The sequence below is a fragment of the Sapajus apella genome, unplaced genomic scaffold (genome assembly GCF_009761245.1).
Source record: "Sapajus apella isolate SASKATOON/1434 unplaced genomic scaffold, GSC_monkey_1.0 scaffold119, whole genome shotgun sequence".
Taxonomy (NCBI): domain Eukaryota; kingdom Metazoa; phylum Chordata; class Mammalia; order Primates; family Cebidae; genus Sapajus; species Sapajus apella.
This window is the reverse complement of record NW_022437059.1, coordinates 102,920-127,484: the sequence shown is the minus strand read 5'-3', so window position 1 is coordinate 127,484 and position 24,565 is coordinate 102,920. Positions and strand designations below refer to the sequence as shown.

The 24,565-nt window shown below is 42.5% G+C and overlaps 1 protein-coding gene and 1 pseudogene across 11 annotated transcripts in view; one reads left to right on the top strand and one right to left on the bottom strand.

Annotated features, from left to right (window-relative positions):
- Window positions 1–24,565, top strand: part of GON4L (gon-4 like) — a 98,764-nt gene that overhangs the window by 57,438 nt on the left and 16,761 nt on the right. For all 11 annotated transcript variants that reach the window (XM_032260562.1, XM_032260569.1, XM_032260561.1 and 8 more), the window contains 8 exons: window positions 1,236–1,276; window positions 2,462–2,565; window positions 8,351–8,549; window positions 9,552–9,638; window positions 10,918–11,089; window positions 12,579–12,723; window positions 15,020–15,170; window positions 24,221–24,337. In XM_032260562.1, the coding sequence (XP_032116453.1) occupies window positions 1,236–1,276; window positions 2,462–2,565; window positions 8,351–8,549; window positions 9,552–9,638; window positions 10,918–11,089; window positions 12,579–12,723; window positions 15,020–15,170; window positions 24,221–24,337 (1,016 nt within the window). The remainder of the gene's footprint in view (window positions 1–1,235; window positions 1,277–2,461; window positions 2,566–8,350; window positions 8,550–9,551; window positions 9,639–10,917; window positions 11,090–12,578; window positions 12,724–15,019; window positions 15,171–24,220; window positions 24,338–24,565) is intronic.
- LOC116538302 lies at window positions 13,728–13,981 on the bottom strand (annotated as a pseudogene).

Here is a 24,565-nt window from a genome sequence, read left to right as displayed (position 1 = left end):
CATAATTGCTTATTTAATAGCTGTCTTCTCCCCTGGACTGTAAGTTTCTCAAGAGTTTTGTGTGTTTATTACTGTAAAGCTAGTGGCAGTATTTGCCAGTCAAATAGAGATGGGTAAATGAAGGACCGTCTTTCTAGTCATATAGCTCTGTAATTATAAGTGAAAGCTGGGGTGGAATTAAAAATTTTTTTTTCCTGCCTCTTGTCCTCTTATGTCTCATCATGTTTGATTATAGTCCCTTTAGGAGGACTTATCCTTATATGGATAACTAAAATTAAAAAGCATAGAATCACAGAATTTGAAAAACTCCATGTGGTCACGTTTTCCTTCCACTTGAGAATTTGTTTACACTTTTCTCTGAGGTGGCCTTTTAGTCTCTGTTTGGATGCTTTCAGTGACAGGGAGCTCATCAGTTCTGCAGATAGTATATCCTAAACTTGAACACCTCCTCAATTAATACTTTCCTTATTGAACCCAAATCTACTTTTTATATTCTTCCAGTTTGTCTTTTTTTTTTTTTTTTTTTTTTGAGATGGAGTTTCACTCTTGTTGCTTAGGCTGGAGTACAATGGTGCAGTCTCGGCTCACCGCAACTTTTGCCTCCCAGATTCAAGTGATTCTCCTGCTTCAACCTCCCAAGTAGCTGGGATTACAGGCATGTGCTACCACACCCGCCTATTTTGTATTTTTAATAGAGACAGGATTTATCTATGTTGGTCAGGCCGTTCTCTGTCTCTCTCATTCTCTCATATATCCCAAGCATCTAAAACAGGGATTGAAGTATAGTTAGTGCTCACTAAATGTTTTTGAATAAATAAATGAAGGATAGCCAGTAGTGGTGGCTCACACCTGTAATCCCACCATTTTGGGAGGCTGAGTGGGGCTGATTGCTTGAGCTCAGGAGTTTGATATCAGCCTGGCCAACATGGTGAAACCTTGTCTCTATAAAATATACAAAAATTAGCTTGGCACGGTGGCACACATCTGCATTCCCAGCTACTTGGGGGGCTGAAGTGGAAGGATTGACTGGGACGGAAAGCGGAGGTTGCAGTGAGCCAAGATCACTCCACTGCACTCCAGCCTGAGTGACATAATGAGACCCTGTCTCAAAAAAAAGGATAGATACGAAGAACTTGTCATGCCTTGTTGAAAACATTATACGTTGTCTTCATGGAATTCCTCCTTATTGTAAAATCTAACTTATACCAACACCATACTGTTTGGCTTTGTTGCAGAAAAGGAAGTAAATGAGCTGATGGAAGAGCTGTTTGAAACTGTGAGTAATGATCCTCAAGTGAGAACATGGGATTGCAAAAGTCAGTTCTCCAGCAACATGTGCCATTTGGCCTCTATGATCTCCCTCTAGGACAGGAGGGTCTGACTGAACCAATTCTCCTTTTAGTCTCCCTGGGAAAGAATACAGTGACAAGGGAATTTTTCTGATTAGTAGACTGTTGATTATACACATATATGTTGTTCTTATTAAAATTTTCCTTGAAACTTTTTTTTTTTTTGGAGGGACTTACTCGTCACCCAGGCTGGAGTGCAGTGGTAAAATTACAGCTGACAGCAGCCTTGACCTTGCAGGCTCAAGCAATCCTCCATCTAATCCTGAGTAGCTGGGATATACCACCATACCCAGCTGATTATTTTATTTGTAGAGACAGGGTCTTACCTGGGCTCAAGGAGTTTTCCTGCCTTGGCCTCCCAAAATGCTGGAATTATAGGTGAGAGCCAGCACGCCTGACCCCTGGAAAACTTTTGATGGCTTCCCCTGCTGTCATTTGTATGTCCTTAACGGTTGTCAACTAGTTTTAAACTACTTTGTGCACAAATAATTACATTTTTCATAAATTTGTCTAAAAAGATATTTCTGTTTAAGAGATTGATCATTTTGAGGCTGGGTGCCATGGTTCACGCCAGTAATCCCAGCACTTTGGGAGGCCATCGTGGGTGGATCACCTGAGGTCAGGAGTTTGAGACTAGCCTGGCCAACATGATGAAACCCTGTCTCTACTAAAAACACAGACATTAATGAGGCATGGTGGCAGGTGCCGGAAGTCCCAGCTACTGCAGAGGCTGAGGCAGGAAAATCGCTTGAACCTGGGAGGCGGAGGTTGCAGTGAGCCCAGATCATGCCACTGCTCTCCAGCCTGGGCAATAGAGCAAGACTCTGTCTCAAAAAAAAAAAAAAAGAGAGATTGATAATTTTGAGTTACCTTTGCTCTGTCCTTACTGTTGTAAGTTGACTGGTCGACTGACTTCTTTCTTGGCGTTAGAGCCATCCCAAGTGTGGGTTTGTGGGAGTCCTGAAGTGAGAAAGTTTCTGAAGTAGGCTTTTTCTGGGTTCCAGAATTATTAAACTCTTGTAATCTATAGTTTTCACTCTTCCTTCCTAATAATAGAGCAACATTCAAGAGGCCCATTCCCCAGGAAAACCCTCCTTTTCCTTTGCCCACAGTTCCAAGATGAGATGGGATTTTCCAACATGGAAGATGATGGCCCAGAAGAGGAGGAACGTGTGGCTGAGCCTCGACCTAACTTTAACACCCCTCAAGCTCTACGGTAGGCTAGTTGAAGACCTTGAGATTTGGAGTAGAGGAAAAGTTTATTTCTGAAAAGGTTTTCAGAAGTCGCAATTAACAATTTTTCATCCCCAACCAGCTTCTGTTACTGATGTAAGGATGCAGACCCCTGTCAGGAGTTAGGTGTCAAGTGAAAAGTCTCCTTGTTATGGGGCAGTGCAGCTGTAGGCCAAGCTGTATCTGTTTGGGAAGGGAGAAAAAACAGTAGCTGGCATCCGTATCTGCTTCTCCAGGTGAGTGGTGCTGGAGAGGTATGTAGGACTTTATGTGGCCAGCCACACAAACTACCCAATATTGTAATATCCAGTCTGTCTCTTTCGTTCTTTTTATGTGCCATTAAGATCTTCTAAATGTGACTGAAAAGTTTTCTTTTTTTTTTTTTTTTTTTTGAGACAGTCTTGTTCTGTTGCCAGGGGCCAGACTGGAGTGCAGTGGCGTGAGCTTGGCTCACTGCAGCCTCCGCCTCCTGGGTTCAAGCAATGCTCCTGCCTCAGCCTCCCAAATGGCTGGGACTACAGGTGCGTGCCACCATGCCCAGCTAATTTTTTTTCTTAGTAGAGATGGGGTTTTACCATGTTGGCCAGGATGGTCTCGATCTCTTGACCTCGTGATCCGCCCACCTCGGCCTCCCAAAGTGCTGGGATTACAGGCATGAGCCACTGCGCCTGGTGACTGAAAATTTCTTAGTCACCTAGGCATTAGTGGATCAAATCCTGAAGCATCTGCAGTAAGGAGTCTGAAACATTTGTGCTGACCCTTTTGCATGAAGTTGGCACTTGTGTTACAGCATCCAGAAAGTAGAGGCTTTAATTTTTTTCCCATTTTGTGGTGGATTTGCATCTACAGTTTATTCTATTGTTAGCCATTGTGAGTTGCAGCATATAGTCATTAGGTAGATGGCTAGAGGTCAAAATGCAGTTTGTGCCATAAGTGGAACAAAGCAAGGGGAATAGACCCTCTAATTAGTCCTGTGTTTGAAGTTAACAGCATTACTAAATAAAGAGCTTGGGGTCCATCTGAAACCTAGGCCTTTAGGGAGCTTTCAATTTAGTGAAAAAAGATAAGGTATGCCAACCAATGTCTGAAAACTAGAAATTAGCAGTCATTCTCCATTACAACAAATATCACAGTACAACTACACCAAAAATCTCAAGATTACTAAGTCAGTATTTGTCCCATTATTTTAAGTTATAGTTCATAGAACAAAATTCTGGTATAGCAGAATGGAACCATTCATCCTAGGAACATATAATGGGATTTGGTCTATAAATATATTTTGGTTCTACTGAGTGACTCTTTGTAACTTTTTAAAATGTGGGAAGTAGAGGCTGGGCACAGTGGCTCAGGCCTGTAATCCCAGCATTTTGGGAGCCTGAGGCATGTGGATCACCTGAGGTCAGGAGTTCCAGACCATTCTGGCCAATATGGTGAAACCCCATCTCTACTGAAAATACAAAAATTAGCCAGGTGTGGTGGCATGCACATGTAATCTCAACTACTTGGGAGGCTGAAGCAGGACAATCGCTTGGAGGCGAAGGTTGCAGTAAGCCGAGATCATACCACTGCACTCCAGCCTGGGTGGCAGAGCAAGACTCTGTCTCAAAAAATAAGTAAATAAAATTCATGAAGTATAGAAATAATTAAAAACTCCTGTTAGAATTCAGTTACTTTCTGTTATTCAATGGAATACAGTCTGATATCGTCTCTTATGTTGATACAGTCTGTGAAATGTGCCGTTAAACGATTTCATCATTGTGTGAACATAGAAAGCACCTGGATAAACCTAGGTGGTTTAGCCTACTGTATACCTAGGCTATATGGTATAATGTATTGCTCCCAGGCTACAAACCTGTACAGCATGTTACTGTATTCTACTGAATTCTGTAGGCATTTGTAACACTATGGTAAGTATTTATGTATATAAACATAGGAAAGATACAATAATCTTACGGAACCACCTGGGTATATGTGGTTCATTATTGACTGAAACATCATGTGGCACATGACTGTACTTGAGCAGCTCCTGCTTCTCTTTCTGTTGCAAATACAAACCTGTTTTAATCTTTGACTAAATAAAACATCCTAGATTCTGTAAGTCCATAGATACTAAAAACATCTTCACTTGCTCTTAGCCAAAAGGCCAAGAAGTGAGAAAAAAAAAAATCTTAAAACACAATAAAGCATAGAGAGAGGAAAAGAAGAAAAAGAACAAAACAAAAATTCTGGGAAAGTGAGTTATCTGTGCTTCTCTTATCAGTTAAACAAGTAATACTTATTAAAGCTAAGTGCAAGGCCGGGTGCAGTGACTCACACCTGTAATCCGAGCACTTTGGAATGCCGAGGCAGACAGATCACCTGAGGTCAGGAGTTCGAGACCAGCCTGGCCAACATGGTGAAACACTGTTTCTGCTAAAAATACAAAAATGAGCTGGCCCTGATGGCATGCACCCGTAATCCCAGCTACTTGGCATACTGAGGCAGGAGAAACACTTGAACCTGGGAGGTGGAGGTTGCAGTGAGCCAAGATTGCACCACTGCACTCCAGCCTGGGTGACAGAGCAAGACTCTGTCTCAAAATGATAATCATAATCATAATCATAGGCTGAGCATGGTGGGTCACACCTGTAATCCCAACACTTTGGGAGGCCAAAACAGGCATATCACCTGAGGTCAGGAGTTTGAGACCAGCCTGGCCAACATGGCAAAACCCTGTCTCTACTAAAAATACAAAAAAAAAAATTAGCCGGATGTATTGGTGGGTGCCTGTAATCTGAGCTACTTGGTAGGCTGAGGCAGGAGAATCACTTGAACTTGGGAAGCGGAGGTTGCAGTAAGCTGAGACTGCTTCATTGCACTCCAGCCTGGGCAACTGGAATGAAACTCCATTTCAAAAAATATATAATAATAATAGTAATAATAAATTAAGCTAGTGCAGGCTATGTTTCCATTATCTGCTTTTTTATGCTTCTGCTCTTCTGTTTCTTCAGTGATAGTAGTGCAGATGTTTGAGTTTTCAGTTCTCAGAAAAGATTGTATAGACAGTCCCATGGGCTTTAGGTTTTTACCCTGTGCTGCCCAAAGCCACAATAAGTACTATAAAAGAAAACATAATTTTTATCCCTGATAGTTAATTGAAAAAAGTTATTTATTGCTGTAATATTGGGGATTCCTTGCAATATGACAACCTGCTTGTCATAAATGCATCAACAGATCTTATCCTGATTGCATAAGGTATCAGCATGTGCTTAATCACTTAGGTATCTTATTCTGCTTTTACTTCAGAACTGATATGCTAGGTATTTGAATTTTTGCTTCAGCCCTGGAAATAGTCTCTCAGGAGGGTAGAGGTGGGGAGTTAGGATTAGGAACCTTAGGAGAGGAATTTATTTTATTTAATTAGTTTATTTTTATTTTTATTTATTTTTTTTCAAGACAGGGTTTCACCATGTTGGCCAGGCTGGTCTTGAACTCCCGACCTCAGGTGATCTGCCTGCCTCGGCCTCCCAAAGTGCTGAGATTACAGGTGTGAGCCACCACGCCTGGCCAATTTATTTTTATTTTTTTGAGACAGTCTTGCTCTGTCGCCCAGGCTGAAGTGCAGTGGAGAGATCTCAGCTCACTGCAACATCTGCCTCATGGGTTCAAGTGATTCTGCTGCCTCAGTCTCCCGTGTAGCTGGGATTACAGGCATGCATCACCACACCTGGCTAATTTTTGTATTTTTGGTAGAGATAGAGTTTCACCATGTTAGCCAGGCTGGTCTTGAACCACTGACTTCAAGTGATCCACCTGCCTCGACCTCCCAAATTGCTGAGATTTCAGGTGTGAGCCACTGCACCCAGCCAGGAAGAGGATTTTAAAGGGCTAAAAGAAAATACCTTCATGAAAAGTAGTAGGAGTAGCAGTATTTGAACTAACCACTCAGTTCTGTTCGTGTGAACTACTAACACTTTAGTTATTTTAATATATCCTTTTCCTGCTTCATGCTAGAAGATGTTTGACTTGTTAAGAAAGCAAGGCTTGCCTGTCAGAATGACAATTATTAAAAGGTCAAGAAACAACAGGTGGGCCAGGAACAGTGGCTCACACCTGTAATCCCAACACTTTGGGGGGATGAGGCAGGTGGATCACCTGAGGTAGAAGTTTGAGAGCAGCCTGGCCAGCATGGCGAAACCCTGTCTCTACTAAAAATCAGAAGACTAGCCACTAGCCAGGCCTGGTGGCACATGTCTGTAGTCCCAGCTACTCGGTAAGCTGAGTCAGCAGAATCACTTGAACCTGGGAGGCAGAGGTTGCAGTGAGTTGAGATCACACCATTGCACTCCAGCCTGAGAACCTGGGTGACAGGTGAGACTCCATCTCAAAAAAAAAAAAAAAAAAAAGGCTGGGCGCGGTGGCTCACACTGGTAATCCCAGCACTTTGGGAGGCCAAGACAGGTGGATCATGAGGTCAGGAAATTGAGACCACCCTAACACAGTGAAACCCTGCCTCTACAAAAAAATTATACAAAAATTAGCCGGGCATGGTGGTGGGTGCCTGTAGTCCCAGCTACTTGGAAGCCTGAGGCAGGAGAATCATTTGAACCAGGCTAGCAGAGGTTGCAGTGAGCCGAGATCACACCACTGCACTCCAGCCTGGGTGACAGAGTAAAACTCTGTTAAAAAAAAAAAAAAAAAATAGGAAACAACAAAACAGATGCTGGTGAGGCTGTGGAGAAATAGGAACGATTTCACACTGTTGGTGGGAATGTAAATTAGTTCAACCATTGTGGAAGACAGTGTGGTGATTTCTCAAAGACCTACAAGCAGAAATACTATTTGACCCAACAATCCCATTACTGGGTATATAAAGATAGACGCACATGTATGTTCATTGCAGCACTATTGACAATAGCAAAGACATGGCATCAACTCAGATGCTCATCAGTAATAGACTGGATGAAGAAAATGTGGTAAATATCTACCATGGAATACTGTGCAGCCATAAATAGGAATGAGATCATGTCCCTTGTAGGGACATTGATGGAGGTGGAAGCCATTATTCTCAGCAAACTAACATAGGAACAGAAAAACAACGCTGCATGTTCTCACTTATAAGTTGGAACTAAACAATGAGAACACATGGACAAAGTGAAGGGAACAACACACACTGGGACCTGTGGTGTGGGGGCGGGGGAGGGAGAGCATCAGGATAAATAGCTAATGCAACTGGGCTTAATACCAAGGTGATGGGTTGATAGGTGCAGCAATCCACCAAGGCACACGTTTATGTAACAAACCTGCCCATCCTGCACATGTATTCTGGAATTTAAAATTTTGGGGGAAAAAAAAAAAAAAGGTAAGGCATTGTAGCTAGCCTGAGTGGATAGGGAGATGGGACAAGCTGAACCTGGGATGGGAGTAACAAGTAAATGGGAGCAGAAATGAGAATGATGAGTTCCCACCAGCTCCTTGGCTGCTTTCTTATCCAGAGATTTCTCTGTTCCTAGCTTATTGTTTAATTTTTTCTTCATTTGTATATTATTTAGAGAAGTAATTATAGAAGAATGGGATGAAGTGTAATACAGAATCCTCATGTTTGATGCATGCTAACTACTTTGGGAAAAGATTTGGATAGGCTGGGGGTTTGACTGTTGGCTAAAGTGAGATGGGGTATTAGTAGAGAATGAAAATTGTTCAGGCTCTTTGCTTGTCATTGGAAAGAATTGGATGTGTTGGACATCTAGGGAAACACTCAACTTTAGGTATCTCCCTGTTGGGAATAGGTTTGAGGAACCACTGGCCAACCTGTTAAATGAACAACATCGGACAGTGAAGGAGCTATTTGAACAGCTGAAGATGAAGAAATCTTCAGCGAAACAGCAGCAGGAGGTAGAGAAGGTTAAACCCCAGAGTGAGAAAGTTCATCAGACTCTGATTCTGGACCCAGCACAGAGGAAGAGACTCCAGCAGCAGATGCAGCAGGTGATACTTTTCTTGGTCATGTTAATGTTGGATTATACCATGGCCTAATTCTGAGGCCAGAAATGAACAGCTTTGTAAAAGTCAGAGATAGTTACCTTACTACCTGTTAAAACCATAGTATCTTCACATCAGTTAGGAGCTTGAGAAATCATCGTGTTCATGCACTTTGGCTCAAGGAAGAGAGCACAAAAAGACACTAATGGTATTTGGAAATATAGATTTCAAAGAGTCCTTAGTAATTTGTTCTGAAATTTAACTGCCTTCACTGTGAGAAGTGTTTTGGTTTTCTTTTTCTAACCTCAGTCCCTCTGGTTCGAGGTTAAACTTCCTCTGGTTCTGTCATTTTGTTCAAGGGAATATGTCTGAGAAATATATGCCAAGATCCCATGTTCTTATAGTCTCTCCAGAAAGCAAAATATGTGTGATAAAGTTGCAGATATCTTGGTTAATGTCTCTATGGGGGCTGGATGCAGTGGCTGACACCTGTAATCTCAGCACTTTGGGAGGCTGAGGTGGGAGGATTGCTTGAGCCAGGGAGTTCAAGAGCAGCCTGGGCAACATAGTGAGACCCCGTCTCTACTAAAAATACAAAAATTAGCTGGGCGTGGTGGCGCATGCCTGTAGTCCCAGCTACTCGGGAGGCTGAGGCAGGAGAATTGCCTGAACCCAGGAGGTGGAGGTTGCGGTGAGCCGAGATCGCGCCATTGCACTCCAGCCTGGGTAACAAGAGCAAAACTCCGTCTCAAAAAAAATAAATAAATAAATAAATAAAGTAGCCAGGCATGGTGTCATGCAGGTGTGGTCCCAGTTACTCGGGAGGCTGAGGTGAGAGAATTGCTTGTGCATAGAAGGTTCAGAGGACAGGAAACCATGATTGCGTCACTGCACAGCAGCCTGGGTGACAGAGGGAGATCCAGTATCCAAGAAAAAAAAAAACCTCGCTGGGTTCCTGAAATGACAATGTCATAACATGTCACTGTATTATTTTCTTTCTCTCCCCAGCATGTTCAGCTCTTGACACAAATCCACCTTCTTGCCACCTGCAACCCCAATCTCAATTCGGAGGCCAGTACCACCAGGATATTTCTTGTAAGGTTCCAAATATCCCTAATTCTAAAGACTAGAATATGAAATTAGCCTGGCAGGTTATTTCTCACAGTTATTCACTGATCATAATCTATATTCTTTTGGGTATTTTTGATTGCTTTGCCTACTTTCTCTTAAGGCTTCCAGTGTTTGCTAGGAGAACATAAGCCACTAATTCCCATGAAAGGACAAGGAGTGTATTCAGTTTTCTTAATACTGTCCTTCTGATATTTTTATTGAGTACTGCTCATCTTTAGATCCAACCTAACTGTTTAGGTTTTTGGTACCATGGTTCCTTTTATAGATGTTGAGACTGGGCATGGTGGCTACGCCTATAATCCCAGAACTTTGAGAGGCCAAAACAGGCAGATTGCATGAGCCCAGGAGTTCGAGACCAGCTGGGTCAGCATGCCAAAAGCCTGTCTCTACAAAAAAATGCAAAAATTAGCCAGATGTGGTGGTACAGGCCCATCGTCCCAGCTACTGAGGAGGCAGAGGTGAAAGGATGGCTTGAGCCTAGGAGGCAGAGGTTGCAGTGAGCTGAGATTACGCCATTGCACTCCAGCCTGGGTGGCAGAGTGAAACCTGGTCTCCAAATAAATAAATAAGTTAAATTAAAGTAATAGTCTTAATTCTTGCCTGGGTGCAGTGACTCATGCCTATAATCTCAACACTTTTGGAGGCTGAGGTGGCTGGATCACTTGAGGTCAGGAGTTTGAGAACAGCCTGGCCAACATGGCGAAATTCAGTTTCTACTGTATTGCTGGGCGTGGTGGCAGGTGCCTGTAATTAATCCCAGCTACTCAGGAGGTGGAGGAAGAAGAATCACTTGAGCCTGGGAAGTGGAGGCAGCAGTGAGTCAAGATTGTACCACTACACTCCAACCTGGGCAACAGAGCAAGACTCTGTCTCAAAAAAAAAAAAAAAAAAAAAAAATCAGTGCCAGGGCGCAGTGGTTCATGCCTGTAGTCCCAGCAGTTTGGGAGGCCAAGGTGGACAGATCACTTGAGGTCAGGAGTTCATTTTTCTAGTTCAGGAGCTAGACCATATGTTCCTTGGTGAGAAACACTAAGTCTGAAAGTAAAACAAGAATATAATCCATGAACATCTGAGAACTCAGGCATAATCTTAACAGAGTAGTTTATTGCAAAAGACTTAAGATGATTTTTACCTGTTTTTATCTTGTAGTAGGAAGGCCAGCTTCTCGTTTAGATTCTAAAGGCTACTGGTATTAATTGTCTGGAATTGTCTTTGATCTTCTTTTTGTGTCCTGTTTTCCCAGAAAGAGCTGGGAACCTTTGCTCAAAGCTCCATCGCCCTTCACCATCAGTACAACCCCAAGTTTCAGACCCTGTTCCAACCCTGTAACTTGATGGGCGCTATGCAGCTTATTGAAGACTTCAACACACATGTCAGCATTGACTGCAGCCCTCATAAAACTGTCAAGAAGACTGGTAGGAGACAGATGTGTCAGCTTTAAGTTTTTACTTGCGGTGAGAGGTGGTGGGAATCTTATCCCATAGATAACTTCCTAGGATACTTACCTAAGAATGGAAGACACAGGACATTTGTAATTTCTTCCTTCTCTCTTATCCTCTCTTTGTACTCATTGTCTAAATTTTAGAATTACATGATAATCTCTGGGCCTGGGTAAGGCATGGAGGCAGTGGACAGGATAGGAATATGGGAGGTAGAGATCTGAGGCTCAGTGCTAAGAATTGGAATTCAGCAATAGGAGGGGTAAGTATTATGAGTCAGATCAAGACAAACTGGGCCTGGTAAAGATGAAAGTCAGGTGGTAAAATTTGGTCATCTTCAGGTTTTTACTCTTCATTAAGATTAACTAATTTTATTTACCCTACTGACTATAGTGTAAGCGATATCTCCATTCTGAATGAAATGTTGATTTGGGAGTTAGGCCCAAGTTAGAGATTGTACATTTGCCATGTTCAGTATTTTAAAGAAATTTGCAGGTTTAGGTTCTACGTTGCATTGGTTTTGTATTTTTTGGGAAAATATTTGCTGTTTACTTAAGCCAAATATTTGCTTCTGATTTGGTTCCTGATTTAGCAAATTAGTTGTGGTTTGTTCTGGATTTGGGTTTGTCTTTGGATTCTATTTTAAATCCTGAGTCTTATCATTAAGTTGAATATAGTTGAATTTAAGTGTATTATATCATAGACATGGATCTCAAACTACTTTAATAGCTATAGTAAATGATGAATGAAATGGTAATGAAAACTTGATTTAATACTAAATAATAGTAATATCTTACACATCTGGTGTCCTGTGTTTTTCTTCTGGAGATATAAAAATAATAGTTATGGAAGAAGAAATATGGATATAGTAGTTTTGTCTCTAGAAATGCAGAGGTGCCTGAAATTGAGAGTCTGAGAGAGGGAGACAGAAATGAATGAGACTGAATTGTCTCATTCCTTTTATGGTTCTTTTGTTCCCAATCTCAGGAGGAATCTGGGAGAACTTAATGAAAGTTAAGTAAGAATCAAATAAAAGTAAAATTTGGAATACCAGATTTGTGAGGGAGATTAAAGAAGTTGGAATCTTATCCTGGAAGAAAGAAAGCATTGTTGAAGGTCTCTTATCTTTCAAGGATTTAAAGGGGGAAGGAGGTAAAAAATTTTTGAGCATACACTATGTGCCAGGTATTACTAGGTGCTTTTTAAGTGTTTGTTTTGTTTAGTGAATAAAGTGTTTCTCACAGAAAGAATAAGAGAATCAACTTGTATTGCCATTGAATGGGACTCCCTTTGATATAATATTAGCTTAAGAAAGGCTATGGAAATTTTTGGGGATGGTGGGCAGATGGGAGAGAATCAAGTTAGATAAGGACAGCTCTACCTAATGCAAAAATGCATTTACAGGCTTTTATGAAGCCCTCTTTTGTCCTAGAAGTTGGTTTATCAGAGATTTATTTTCTTATAGCCAGTGAATTTCCCTGTTTGCCAAAGCAAGTGGCTTGGATCCTGGCCACAAGCAAGGTTTTCATGTATCCAGAGTTACTTCCAGTGTGTTCCCTGAAGGCCAAGAATCCCCAGGATAAGATCCTCTTCACCAAGGCTGAGGACAAGTAAGTGTTTACTCTGGGGAATCAAAACAGCAGAATATCCCAAGGAGAAGATACTGTTCCTTTGAGGAGTTTAGGTGAAGTAAGACTTGTATAAGACACACACAAAAGACAAGGAAAAGCAGTATAGATCAGCAGCGTTCTCTAGGACATGCTTGTTCTAGCAGTGTCAAATACTGCTTTTTTGGGGGATGTCACACACATTTTTGAAGCATTTTAGACCAGGCCTGGTGAGTCACACCTGTAATCCCAGCACTTTGAGAGGCCAAGGCAGGAGGTTCGCTTTTATTTTATGCCATTATTTATTTATTTATTTAGAGACAGGATATTACTCTGTCACCCAGGCAGTCACAGCTCACTGCAGTCCTGATCCTTCCACCTCAGCCTCCATGGGAGTAGCTGGGACCAGTCATGTGCCACCATACATGGCTAATTTCTTTTGTTTCTTATTGTTTGTTTTTTTTTTTTTTTTTTTACACAGATGAGGGTCTCTCTGTGTTGTCCAGTCTGCTTTCAAACTCCTGGGCTCAAAGCATCCTCCCTCCTTGACCTCCCAAAGTGCTGGGATTACAGGCATAAGCCACTGTGCCCAGCCAGGTTATGAACATTTTTATGGCCCTTTGTGTGGATTGCCACATGGTTATCACCACATATGTATATATGTAACCATGATTATGTGTGTTGTTAGAGGGTAGTATTGGTCCCAGTTTAATTTGTCTGACAGGGTACCTATTCATTTTATATGTTTTATTAGAATCATTCTCCTCCCATGTATTCTCTTTGAACTTCCTTTTATTGTTAGTATACCGCTCATCATGATTTCATATTTATTAATGATTTATGCCTAGTTTCTCATGTTCCCACATAATTGTGAAGTATTTGTTTTTTTTAAAACATGTCATTGAGTTTATTGTAGAGAATGGTAATAGGAAATGGGATTGTACAAAGAAAAGAGACGAAGACAAAACTGGATGAGGGTTTCACACTGGGTGTCCAATCCGCAGGCCTCAGCAGCCCTACCACGGATCTGCCCGATCCTTTTGCATCAGGAAGTTGATCTTTCGAGCCATTTCCATGTTGTAGATCTGCTGGCACCTTTCATAGCCTTCCCTCTGTCGCTGGCAGCATGGCTTCTCGTAATGCCGCTGACACTTAATGTCCTCAGTGAGCCCATCCATAGTGAGGATTTTGTTTAGGGTCCTGTATGCACTTTCCAGTTCCCTTCCTGTACCATCACAGTCCTTGCGATGAACTTCAGGTGTTTTGCCCTGACCTTGGATTTAAGTCTTCACTCTGGAGCCTGGTGCGCTCAGTACCTAGCTGACCTGAAGGCTTCTCGTTACCAGAAGTGGAAACCGATTTTTTTTTTTTTAATGGAGTCTCACTCTTGTCACCCAGGCTGGAGTGCAGTGGCATGAGCTTGGTCACTGCAACCTTTGCCTCCCAAGTTCAAGCGATTCTCCTGCCTTAGCCTCCTGAGTACCTGGGATTACAGGCGCCTGCCACCATGCCTGGCTATTTTTTGTATTTTTAGTAGAGACAGGATTTCACCATATTGGCCAGGCTGGTTTTGAACTCCTGACCTCAAGTGACCCCCTTGTCTCGGCATCCCAAATTGCTGGGATTACAGGCGTGTTTGTACCTGGCCTTATTTTTATTCATAATATTTAATCACTAAGTATCTGAAATTTTCTATTGAGTAGTCACCAACTTGTGCAAGAATTAGATTTAGAAAAAGTAGATTGGCCAGGCATGGTGGCGTACACCTGTAATACCAGCACTTTGAGAGGCTGAGGCAGGAGAATCGCTTGACACCAGGTGTTTAAGATCAGCCCAGGCAACATAGTAAGAACTGGTCTCTACAAATAATGAAGGAAAAAAATTAGCCAGGTGTGGTAGCAAATGTCTGTGGTCACAGATACTTGGGATTCAAGTGGGAGAATCACTTGAGCCCAGGCAGTCAAGGCTGCAGTGCACTGTAATCATGCTACTGCTCTCCAGCCTGGACAACAGAGCAAGACCTTGTCTGAAAAATATGAAAAGGTAGATTGGGCCACTTGCCATGGCACATGCCTGTAATTCTAGCACTTTGGGAGGCTGAGACTGGAGAATCGCTTCAGCCTAGGAAGTAGAGGCTGCAGTGAGCTGTGATTGCACCACTGCACTCTAGGCTGGGTGACAGAGTCAGACCTTGTCTCAATAAAAAAGAAAAAGTAGATTGTAAAATGTGTTAGTCTGGGGAGGTCTTTTAGAAGGAAGGGCTATGAAGTGAGATTTAGTGTCATTGTTCTTTTCTCAGTTTGTTAGCTTTAGGACTGAAGCATTTTGAAGGGACTGAGTTTCCTAATCCTCTGATCAGCAAGTATCTTCTAACCTGCAAGACTGCCCGACAACTGACAGTGAGAATCAAGAACCTCAACATGAACAGAGCTCCGGACAACATCATTAAAGTGAGTGTTTCCTTCATGCGCCATTGGGGCACCTTACCAATATGTACCCATTCATTTCTCCTCTTGTTATTGTCAAAGAAGAGAGGGACCTTCTTTTATCTAAAGCTAATTTCTCCCACTTATACATTAGATTCATTATGTTTCTCTAGAGTATCCTCATCCTCTTAAAAGATTTCACAAATCCATGTTTCCCTGTAGTATATTCTCTGTCTTGGACTTTCTAGAAATGGTATACAATATTCCACTTACGTGCTTTTTTTTTCTTTTTGTCAGACAGACTCTTGCTCTGTCACCAAGGCTGGAGTACAATGGCGCGATCTTGGCTCACTGCAGTCTTCGCCTTCCAGGTTCACATGATTCTCCTGCCTCAGCCTCCTGAGTAGCTTGGATTACAGGTGTGCACCACCACACCTGGCTAATTTTTGTATTTTTAGTAGACATGGGGTTTCACCATGTTGGCCAGGCTGGTCTTGAACTTCTGACCTCAAGTGATCCACTCACCTTGGCCTCCCAAAGTGCTAGGATTACAGGTGTGAACCACCGTGCCCAGTTTCTTCTTTTTTATTTAGATATTTATTTATGTTGTTGTGTTTTTAGAGACAGATTCTCACTCTGTCCTCCTGTCTGGAGTGCATTTGCACAATCATAGTTCACTGCAGCGTCAAATTCCTAGGTTCAAGTGATCCTTCCACTTCAGCTTTCCTCGCACCTTGGACTATAGGTGCTTGCCACCAAGCCTAGCTAATTATTTTATTTTGTGTGGAGACGCGGTGTCACTTTGTTGCCCAGACTGGTCTTGAAGTTCTGATCTCTGACAGTCCGCTTACCTTAGCTTGGCCTCCCAAAGTGTTGGGATTATAGGCATGAGCCACTATGCCCAGCCTTTTGTTTTCTTTCTTTCCTTCTTTCTTTTCTTTTTTTTTTTTTTTGCAAAAACCTTCTGGCCTTCCAAGGTTTGTGTCTATTTTACAATTTTTCCCACCACCCTGAGTGATCCCCCTTTTCTGTTTTCTGCATCAGGTTTTGTTGATTGAAGAACACCAATGTGTGTAGCAGCAGGTCTGTCAGGCATGGTGGTCACTGCTCGTATTCCGGCTTTGCATCCTAGAATTAGTATATAACATAAGACACATATGAGTATAATCAGTAACATTCTTTTCCAGTCTAGGAGGCAGGGGTCAATCCAGGAGAGATGTTCTCACATACCCTTCCATATGGCTGTTTGTTAGGCCTGTAGATCTACAGCATTTAGGGATTCTAGAATTTTAGTTTTAAGTTGCTTTACATCTGCTGTTAAATTATCATTGAAAATTCCCCAGATCCTGGAAACAGGAGATACTGGGGAAAAAAAAAAAAAAAAGAAAGTTCTTCCAGAGGAAGTGTTTGACCTTATCCCGACTATGTATTGACTGGTAAAGTCAATATATAGGTAGAGAGGTAACACAGATATGCTTATGCTCCCAGTCAGTTTAACTGCTGTCAGAATGCCAGTGCATCTTGTCGCTCCTCTACTATTCCAAAGCAGCCTCGAGTGCTTGCAGACCTGCAAGAATCTTTTGATCTATACCCTGCTGTAAGAGAAGCTCCTTAGACACATTTCTGGCCAAGTTGTCTACAAAACTAGCTGATTACACTGATTCCTTAATAGATGCTATAGCAACACTAGCAGTTGCTAGGATGACTGTGGCCGAGACTATGAAGGCTGTAAGTCTAACTATGAATCTTTTGTGCCTGACCTGGGACAGGGCACATTCTAAGGTAGCAAGGGCAGAGGAACCTTGCCAGTTGCGTGTTAAATTGACTAGTAGGAAAGCCTCAGATTGTCTCCTCAATACCATGACACTAGTAACATTTAAATTAGATATATTGTAATTAGAGACACAAGAGGTAAGCCAAGCCTGTCCCTGCACTCCGGTCACAAACATGGAGTTTTGGGGAATAACAGAAATATCGGTTCCCATAAGGAAAACATATGGATGGGTAGTGCAAATCAGGCACTGATTAGTGTAATTATGAAAAAAGTCATAGAATAATTGTGACTGGAATTATGATGTGTCCCATGCCGGGTGTTAAGGGGGGTGGTAAGATGTCCCAGGCACCAGAGAGTGTCTTGGGGTGGCATGGACCTGCTTGGGGTCTGGGATATCCCATCCCCCTATTGGCCCAAATTATAGGGGAATGGGACATGGTTACGAAACCGTCATTGATGTCGCGATAGACGCAGACATTAGTACAATCACCCTGCAAATGGCTGTGGGGGCTCCAGTCTAAGATATTATAATTGCCTAACTGGAAGCTACGGGCCTATTCCCCATGATAGACCTCCCAGTTAAAGTGGAATTAATTACTTTTCCAGCTTTGTTCTTTAGCACGGGAAGGAATGTTTGGGACAGTGGCATTGATTGCATTGCCCGGTTTGAGGCTACCTGCAACTAAGACTGCTAAGACATTTCCTTTACCATAATGTAGCCATAATTGTGTTTGGGCAGGTAGACAGTAAGGGTTAAAATTTTTATAACTTACACACAGTGGGAAGATAGTGGAGTGATATGTAGTGTTACCTGGCACCTTACTCCAATGTGTGCTGTTAATGAGGGACCCCACAGCGGGTAAATCTATCCTTCCCAGCCAAGCAGTTATGGTATTAGAGGCTGAGAAGGGGGTGTCTTCCCAGGTGACAGGGCTAAAGAAAAGCAGATATAAGATATCAGCCCAATAGAGTGTAGCAGGTACAGGTTGTAGACAAAGCAAGAACATAAAAAGAATCAATACCTTACTTGAGTTGCAATGTACAACAGAGAGCATAGCAAGGAATAGATTATCTGGAGTGAATAGTGTCTGTGTCTGGAACAGGATTCCTTTAGCCTCCTACGTTGTCTTCTTCAGCGTCCCCTAGCTGAGGTCCGGGGCTCGCAAATCATTTGGACCACACCATTCATTACTATTTACGTCTTTCCACAAAACTGCAGGTTTTATGTCTTTGAGAGGTTATAGCAAAGTACTTCTCTATAGCTGAAATTTGTCATCGAAGTTTTGAAAATTAAGGGTAAATAAGGCTTGTGGTAGTAGTGTCGCAGGGTCCTTACTCATACTCCCCCTTTTTTGTTTTCTGAGCATATTTTTAAGGGTGGAGTGGGCATGTTCTACTATGGCCTGTCCTTGGGGGTTATATGGGATGGCTGTGGAATGTTGGATGTTCCGCATGTGGCAAAACTGTTGAAATTGTAAGCTGGCATAAGCTGGGCCATTATCAGTTTTAATTTTTGTGGGCCACCTGATAAACACAAAAGTTAAGAGAAGATGTTTAATGACATCGAATAGACCCTCCAGGAAGAGCGTGTGCACTAATTAGATGAGTGTTGTTATCAACGGATACATGTACATATCCTAGTTTTCCAAATTCAGGGATGTGTGTAGCATCTGTTTGCCATGACTGATTAGGTTCTAGTCCTCTAGGGTTAACATGTGTTAAAGGAGGGGACATGTCTGTGAGCTGTCAATCTGGGCATTGCAGGATAATTTGTTTGGCTAGTCTTTAGGTAAGTTGAAATTGTTTAGTTAAATTTCTCCAATTTTGGTGGAAAAATTGATATTACGTGGCTTCTTCATGCAGTGATATTATAACTTGTAGGTCTGCTTGGTCATTGCCATAAGCCAGTGGGCCAGGCAGTGAGCTGTGGGCTCGAATATGTGTGATAAAACTGGGATGTGTGTGTTGATCTAGCACTTGCTGAAGTTGAAGAAAAAGTGCACACAGGGTGGGCTCTAGAGTACTTTTTATTTGTTTATTTTTAAATTTTTTTTAAAGCTAGTTAAGTGAAGCAGTGGGAGTAGAGAAGGAACAAAGAAATCTGTAACTGCTTGTGATCAATTAGTTGTAAACACCATTGCACTCGGACAAGCCTCTAGAGTACTTTATTAGGACTGTCTCAAGGTTCTATATAAACAGAGCAAGCAGTCACTAACAATATTGATGGGCTGAGTGGAAAAAGTTTCCAAGGCCAATATCAGAGCTCCAATGTCAGCTCTCTTGAGTGCTAGTAAATCCGGATCGAGTGAAGGAATTATGTGGTCTCCACCAAACAAACAGCCGCTTTTCCATGTTTACCAGATCTGTCAGTAAACGATGTTAAAGCATTTACTTTAAAGGTATGGGGGAATGAATTATTTTTGTAGGCAAAACCACAGAAGTACCAGATAGAACTGAAGAATCTTGTCACCAGAACAGACATGCTCTATATGTCCTGTGTAATCAGAGAGTGCTATTTGCAGGTCCATAGATACTGGCAATACTGCTTCGAATTGCTTTTTACTTAAAGGAATCCTGATGTTATCAGGGTCATATCCTAGCAACTGATTGCATCGTCTGTGGCCCGAATAGATGACTTTATTGGATATAGGGAGATACAGCTGGATATAGGAAGATAGTGTTTTATTCCTGCTATGTGAGCAAAAAACCCATTCTATAAAGCGTAGCCCTGGGGTCATCTGTCCTGTTAACCCTGTAGGGAAGTGTTTAGTGGGGAAAACAAACAATTGAACTGAATAGTCCTGGTCCGTGCGATCTAGTTGCCTGTGAAAAATGGCTTGTTCTATTTCCTCAATTTCCCTTTTTGCTGCAGGCGTTAAATACCTGGGAGAATCCAAGGTTGCATTGCCTTTTAAGATAGAAAACAGGTTTCACAACTTATCAGTTGTAAGGCCCAAAGTGGGGCAATGCCAGTTAATATTGCCTAGCCATTTCTGATAATCATTTAAGGTGTGTAAGTTGCTAATATTTAATTTAACCTTTTGAGGTCTTACTGACCGAGAAGTTAGTGTGTACCCAAGATATTTCCAAGGAGAAGACATCTGTACTTTTTCAGGTGCTATGATTAACCCTCTTAACTGTGTATTCTTTATAACAGAGGCACATAAACTTAAATATACTGGCTCTGTTGTGAATGCCAGTAATATATAATCCATAAAATGAATAATCTTGCAATTAGGAAATTCTTTTTTACTGGGAAGTAAAGCCTGATTTACATAATACTGACACATGGTAGGACTGTTTAGCACTCCTTGAGGAAGCACTTTCCAATGAAATCAGCAAGCTGTCCTTTCATTATTGATAGTTGGTATTGTAAATGCAAATTTTTCTCTGTCCTGTTCTGCAAGTGGAATAGTATAAAAACAGTCTTTTGAGTCTATAGCAATTATAGGCCAATCTTGAGGAATCGCTGCAGGGAAGGGAGGCCTCATAGGTTGCAGATTAGCATTAATAGCCCTTAAGTCATGCAGAAGTCTCCATTTGCCAGACTTTTTGGGAATGACAAAAACAGGCGAATTCCGAGGGCTGTTAGTTGGTTCTATGTGGCTGGCTTTTAATTGCTCCTCAGCTAATTCATAGGCTTGCTGTGATTTCTCTCCCTTCAGAGGCCACTGTTCTATCCAGATAGGATCCTGAGAGAGCTATGTCAGGGGTAGGGGAGAGATCTTAACAGTGGCTATTATTAGAAAGGGGTCTACAGAGTGACCCCCAATTAGCTAATAGGTCCCAGCCCCAAAGATACAGGGATGGACACGATTAGAGGTTGTATAACTGCCTTTCTTCCTTCTGAATTATAGCATTTTAGGGGGCATGTGCTCTGCTTAGCTGTGTGCACTTCCCTGATGCCAACAGTTTTTTGACCCAAGGCCAATTTTCTGGCCAGTTTTGATTACTAATGATTGAAATATCCACCCTTGTGTCCAATAAGCCAGTAAAAATTTCCAATTTTTAAGGCAATCATGGGTCTCTTATCAGTGATTAATTGGTTCTAATATGCTCCTGTGGCTCCTGTACTTCCAAAACTTTCCTTTTCCCTTTCCTTTCCATGGGCATTGGGGATCCAGTATGGTAAAAGAAGTAACTGCGCTATCTTTGTTCCAGGGGGAAGAATATCAGACCTTTAGATTCCATCATTACTAATATTTCATCTTGATAATCACTATCAATTAGCCCGGTGAGCACATTAATTCCTTTACTAGATATTCTTGATCGCACTAGGACTAATCCTACTGTTCCCAGAGGCAGTGGGCCCCAGATCCCTCTTGCAACCCTCTTGGGGTCGTTTCCTTTTTTTAGCACTAATTCGTTGGGGCAGAGTAAGTCCTGTCCTGTGCCCCCAGTGGTGGCTGCTCTGAGAGAGGGAACTGTGGGCTTTCCATCTGTTCAAGGAAAGCCACTGGCATTGCCCCAGTTGGGAGTGGGGCCTGGGGCCAACCCCACATGAAATTTCCTGTCTGATTACCTACGGTTGCCATTTTTATCAAATTTAGACTTGCACTGATTTGCCCAGTGTTTCCCCTTTTTACATCGGGGATGTATAACGGGGTTCTTTTCCTGAGTTACCTTGGTCTCTATTATTGGGGCATTCCCTTTTCATATGACCTGGCTCTCCACGTAGAAAACAATTAGGGTTTCTCTCCCTTTTCATTTTAGGAGGCCTTAATGCCATAGCCAATATTCTGGCATTGTGTGTCTCAGTTCCCACCAGCTGGTATGGTTGTATCAGTTCCCCGACTGTGGCTGCCTTTCCTCTGATTGCTTGCATTGCTTGCTGGCAATCCACATTAATGTTTTCATAAGCCAATTGTAACAATGAGATATCAGCCGGCCAGGCACGGTGACTCAATCCTATAATCCCAGCACTTTGGGAGGCCAAGGTGGGTGATCATCTGAGGTCAGGAGTTCAAGACCAGCCTGGCCAACATGGTGAAACCCCATCTGTACTGGAAAAAAAAAAAAAAAAAAAAAAAAAATTAGCCAGCCATGGTGGCACACACCTGAAATCCTAGATACTCAGGAGGCTGAGGCAGGAGAATTGCTTGAATTCAGGTGGTGGAGGTTGCAGTGAGCCAAGATTACACCACTGTACAGCCTGGATGACAGTGAGACTCCATCTTAAAAGGAAAAAAAATATATATCAGCAGCCCGGGTGTCACTAATTTGTGTCTTAATTGCCTGGGTTAACTGATTGATAAACTCAACAAATGGCTCCTGAGGCCCTTGTTGAACGTTTATAAAAGATTCCTGTTGAAATCCGCTTTTGGGAATTTGGTCCCAAGCCCTGAGAGTGCACAGAGACACTTGTGCGTAGGCCTGGGGATCAAATTTAGTTGTTGTTGTTGTTGTTGTACATCGGTGTAGTAGCTGTTATGTCTTGCCCAGCCAATTGATTCTGGTTGGCCTTCTGTCCTCACAACTCATCATATTCTGCCCTCCAGAGGAGGTATTCGGTGGGCTCCAAAGTTGTTTTAGCTAGCATTGACCAGTCCCATGGGGTCATACAGAAGTTGTCTGCCAAGGCTTCAATCATTCCTTTCATAAATGGACTCCATTTTCTTTAACGCTTTTTCTTAGCTTTTTATAAGCGTTAAAAGAAATGGGTTCATTCCGGGTGTGGTGGCTCACACCTGTAATCCCAGCACTTTGGGAGGCCAAGGTGGGTGGATCACAAGGTCAGGAGTTCAAGACCAGCCTGACCAAGATGGTGAAACCTTGTCTCTACTAAAAGTACAAAGAGTCAGCCAGGTGCAATGGCATGTGCCTGTAATCCTAGCTGCCCGGGAGGCTGAGGTGGAGAATTGCTTAAACCCAGGAGGTGGAGGTTGCAGTGAGCTGAGATCGTGCCACTGCACTCCAACCTGGGCAAGAGTTGAGACTCTGTCTCAAAAAAAAAAAAAAAAAAAAGAAAGAAAGAAATGGGTTTATGTACGAAACAAGGTCCCATAGCTGTAGTGTATCCCTTTTTTCCAATTTATTGGAGGAGACAGCTCAGGCAAATCTCCATTTCCACTGTTATCTTGGCCTGGTGATAACAGCACTGAGGGATAAGCAGGTGGTAAGGTAGGTGATGATTCCTCCTCCCTCCCCTTTTTAGGCTCGTCTTTGTATAATGGGGCCAGAGCTGCCCTAACTAAAGCCCATAACGTTACAGATGTTACTGGGACCTGTTGCCCTTGCACATGATGCTGTTTAAGATTTCTCCCCACTTGTTTCCAGAGCTCTACATCTAGCGTGCTTTCTGCTGAGAGCCATGGGTTGTGGAAGACAGCAGTTTGCATCAGGTCCCCTAATTGAACCTGTGAAACCCAGGCTCTGTTGGCTTTAAGCAGCTGTTTCAATACTTTTATATACTGCTTCTGTTGTGTGGATAACTGATATTCCATGATGAATCCCTAGCCTGAACAATTCCCTCGAACTCAGAGATCCCAAGCAGGCACCAGTGACTTACTGACTTACTGACTTTGCTGACTTCCTGACTCTGCAGTCTTCTTCAATTTCATTTTTGAGGGTTTTGTCACGATCCGTGTTGCAGCATTCCTCACGCCTGGGGCACCAACTGTTGGGTCCAACCGGCAACCCTGACCCAGCGACAGATAAACAAATGCACTCAGACACGAATAGCCAGTGAAAGAATGGGCCGGGCTACTCATAGACACTGAGAAGGGCCTGGTAAAGAGTTGGCAGCTGTGGCCCTGACCAGCTGGCACTCTACGCACTTATTGAGTATAGATTTAATGACAGAGGCTTTGAGTCAACACTTTTGTGGATAATTCACATGGTTGCCTTCCCCAGAGAGAGCAGTCCTAGGAATCATTAAAGGTCAGGTTCCAAGGCCTAAAGCAAAATACCATTTGTGGGTAATTACAGTGCCGACCCCCCAGTAGACAGCAGTCATGTGGCCATGGATGTTAAAAGGTCAGTCTTAGGACCACATAAGTAAACACGCTCTTTAGATAAATTCCCCCACATTCCTTTGTACCTACTCCTGCCTCATTGTCTCTGAGTAGGAACCACCTTCGGCTCATTCCTTCCTGAGGCTTTTGCAAAAACCTTCTGGCCTTCCAAGAAGGTTTGTTTCTATTTTACAATTTCTCCTACCACCCTGACTGAATGCCTAAGTGTTTGTTGGGGGGTGGGGGGGTGTATTTCTCGACCCACCACCCACCCCACTCACTAGCCTGACAGAGGGCAGTGTTTCTGGAAAGAATGTAACTCATGCGCTTTTTTTTTTCATGTTAAGTTTTATAAGAAGACCAAACAGCTGCCAGTCTTAGTAAAATGCTGTGAAGAGATCCAGCCACATCAGTGGAAGCCACCTATAGAGAGAGAAGAACACCGGCTCCCATTCTGGCTAAAGGTACAACCCTCTTCCTCAAAGTCTGTGGGAGGGAAAAGGTCACTGAAAATTCTGACAGAATATCAAGGGCTTCTTTAATCTTCTAATGCTTTCGTTGTAGAACTAGGACTTTAGAAATCTTTCTCGTTCACCTTTCTTCCCTTTTCTGCCCTTCTCTGGGTGATTCTACAAGCTTTTCAAAATAATAGGTAAATAATAAATTTGCTGAGGACATTCACAGAAGTTTCT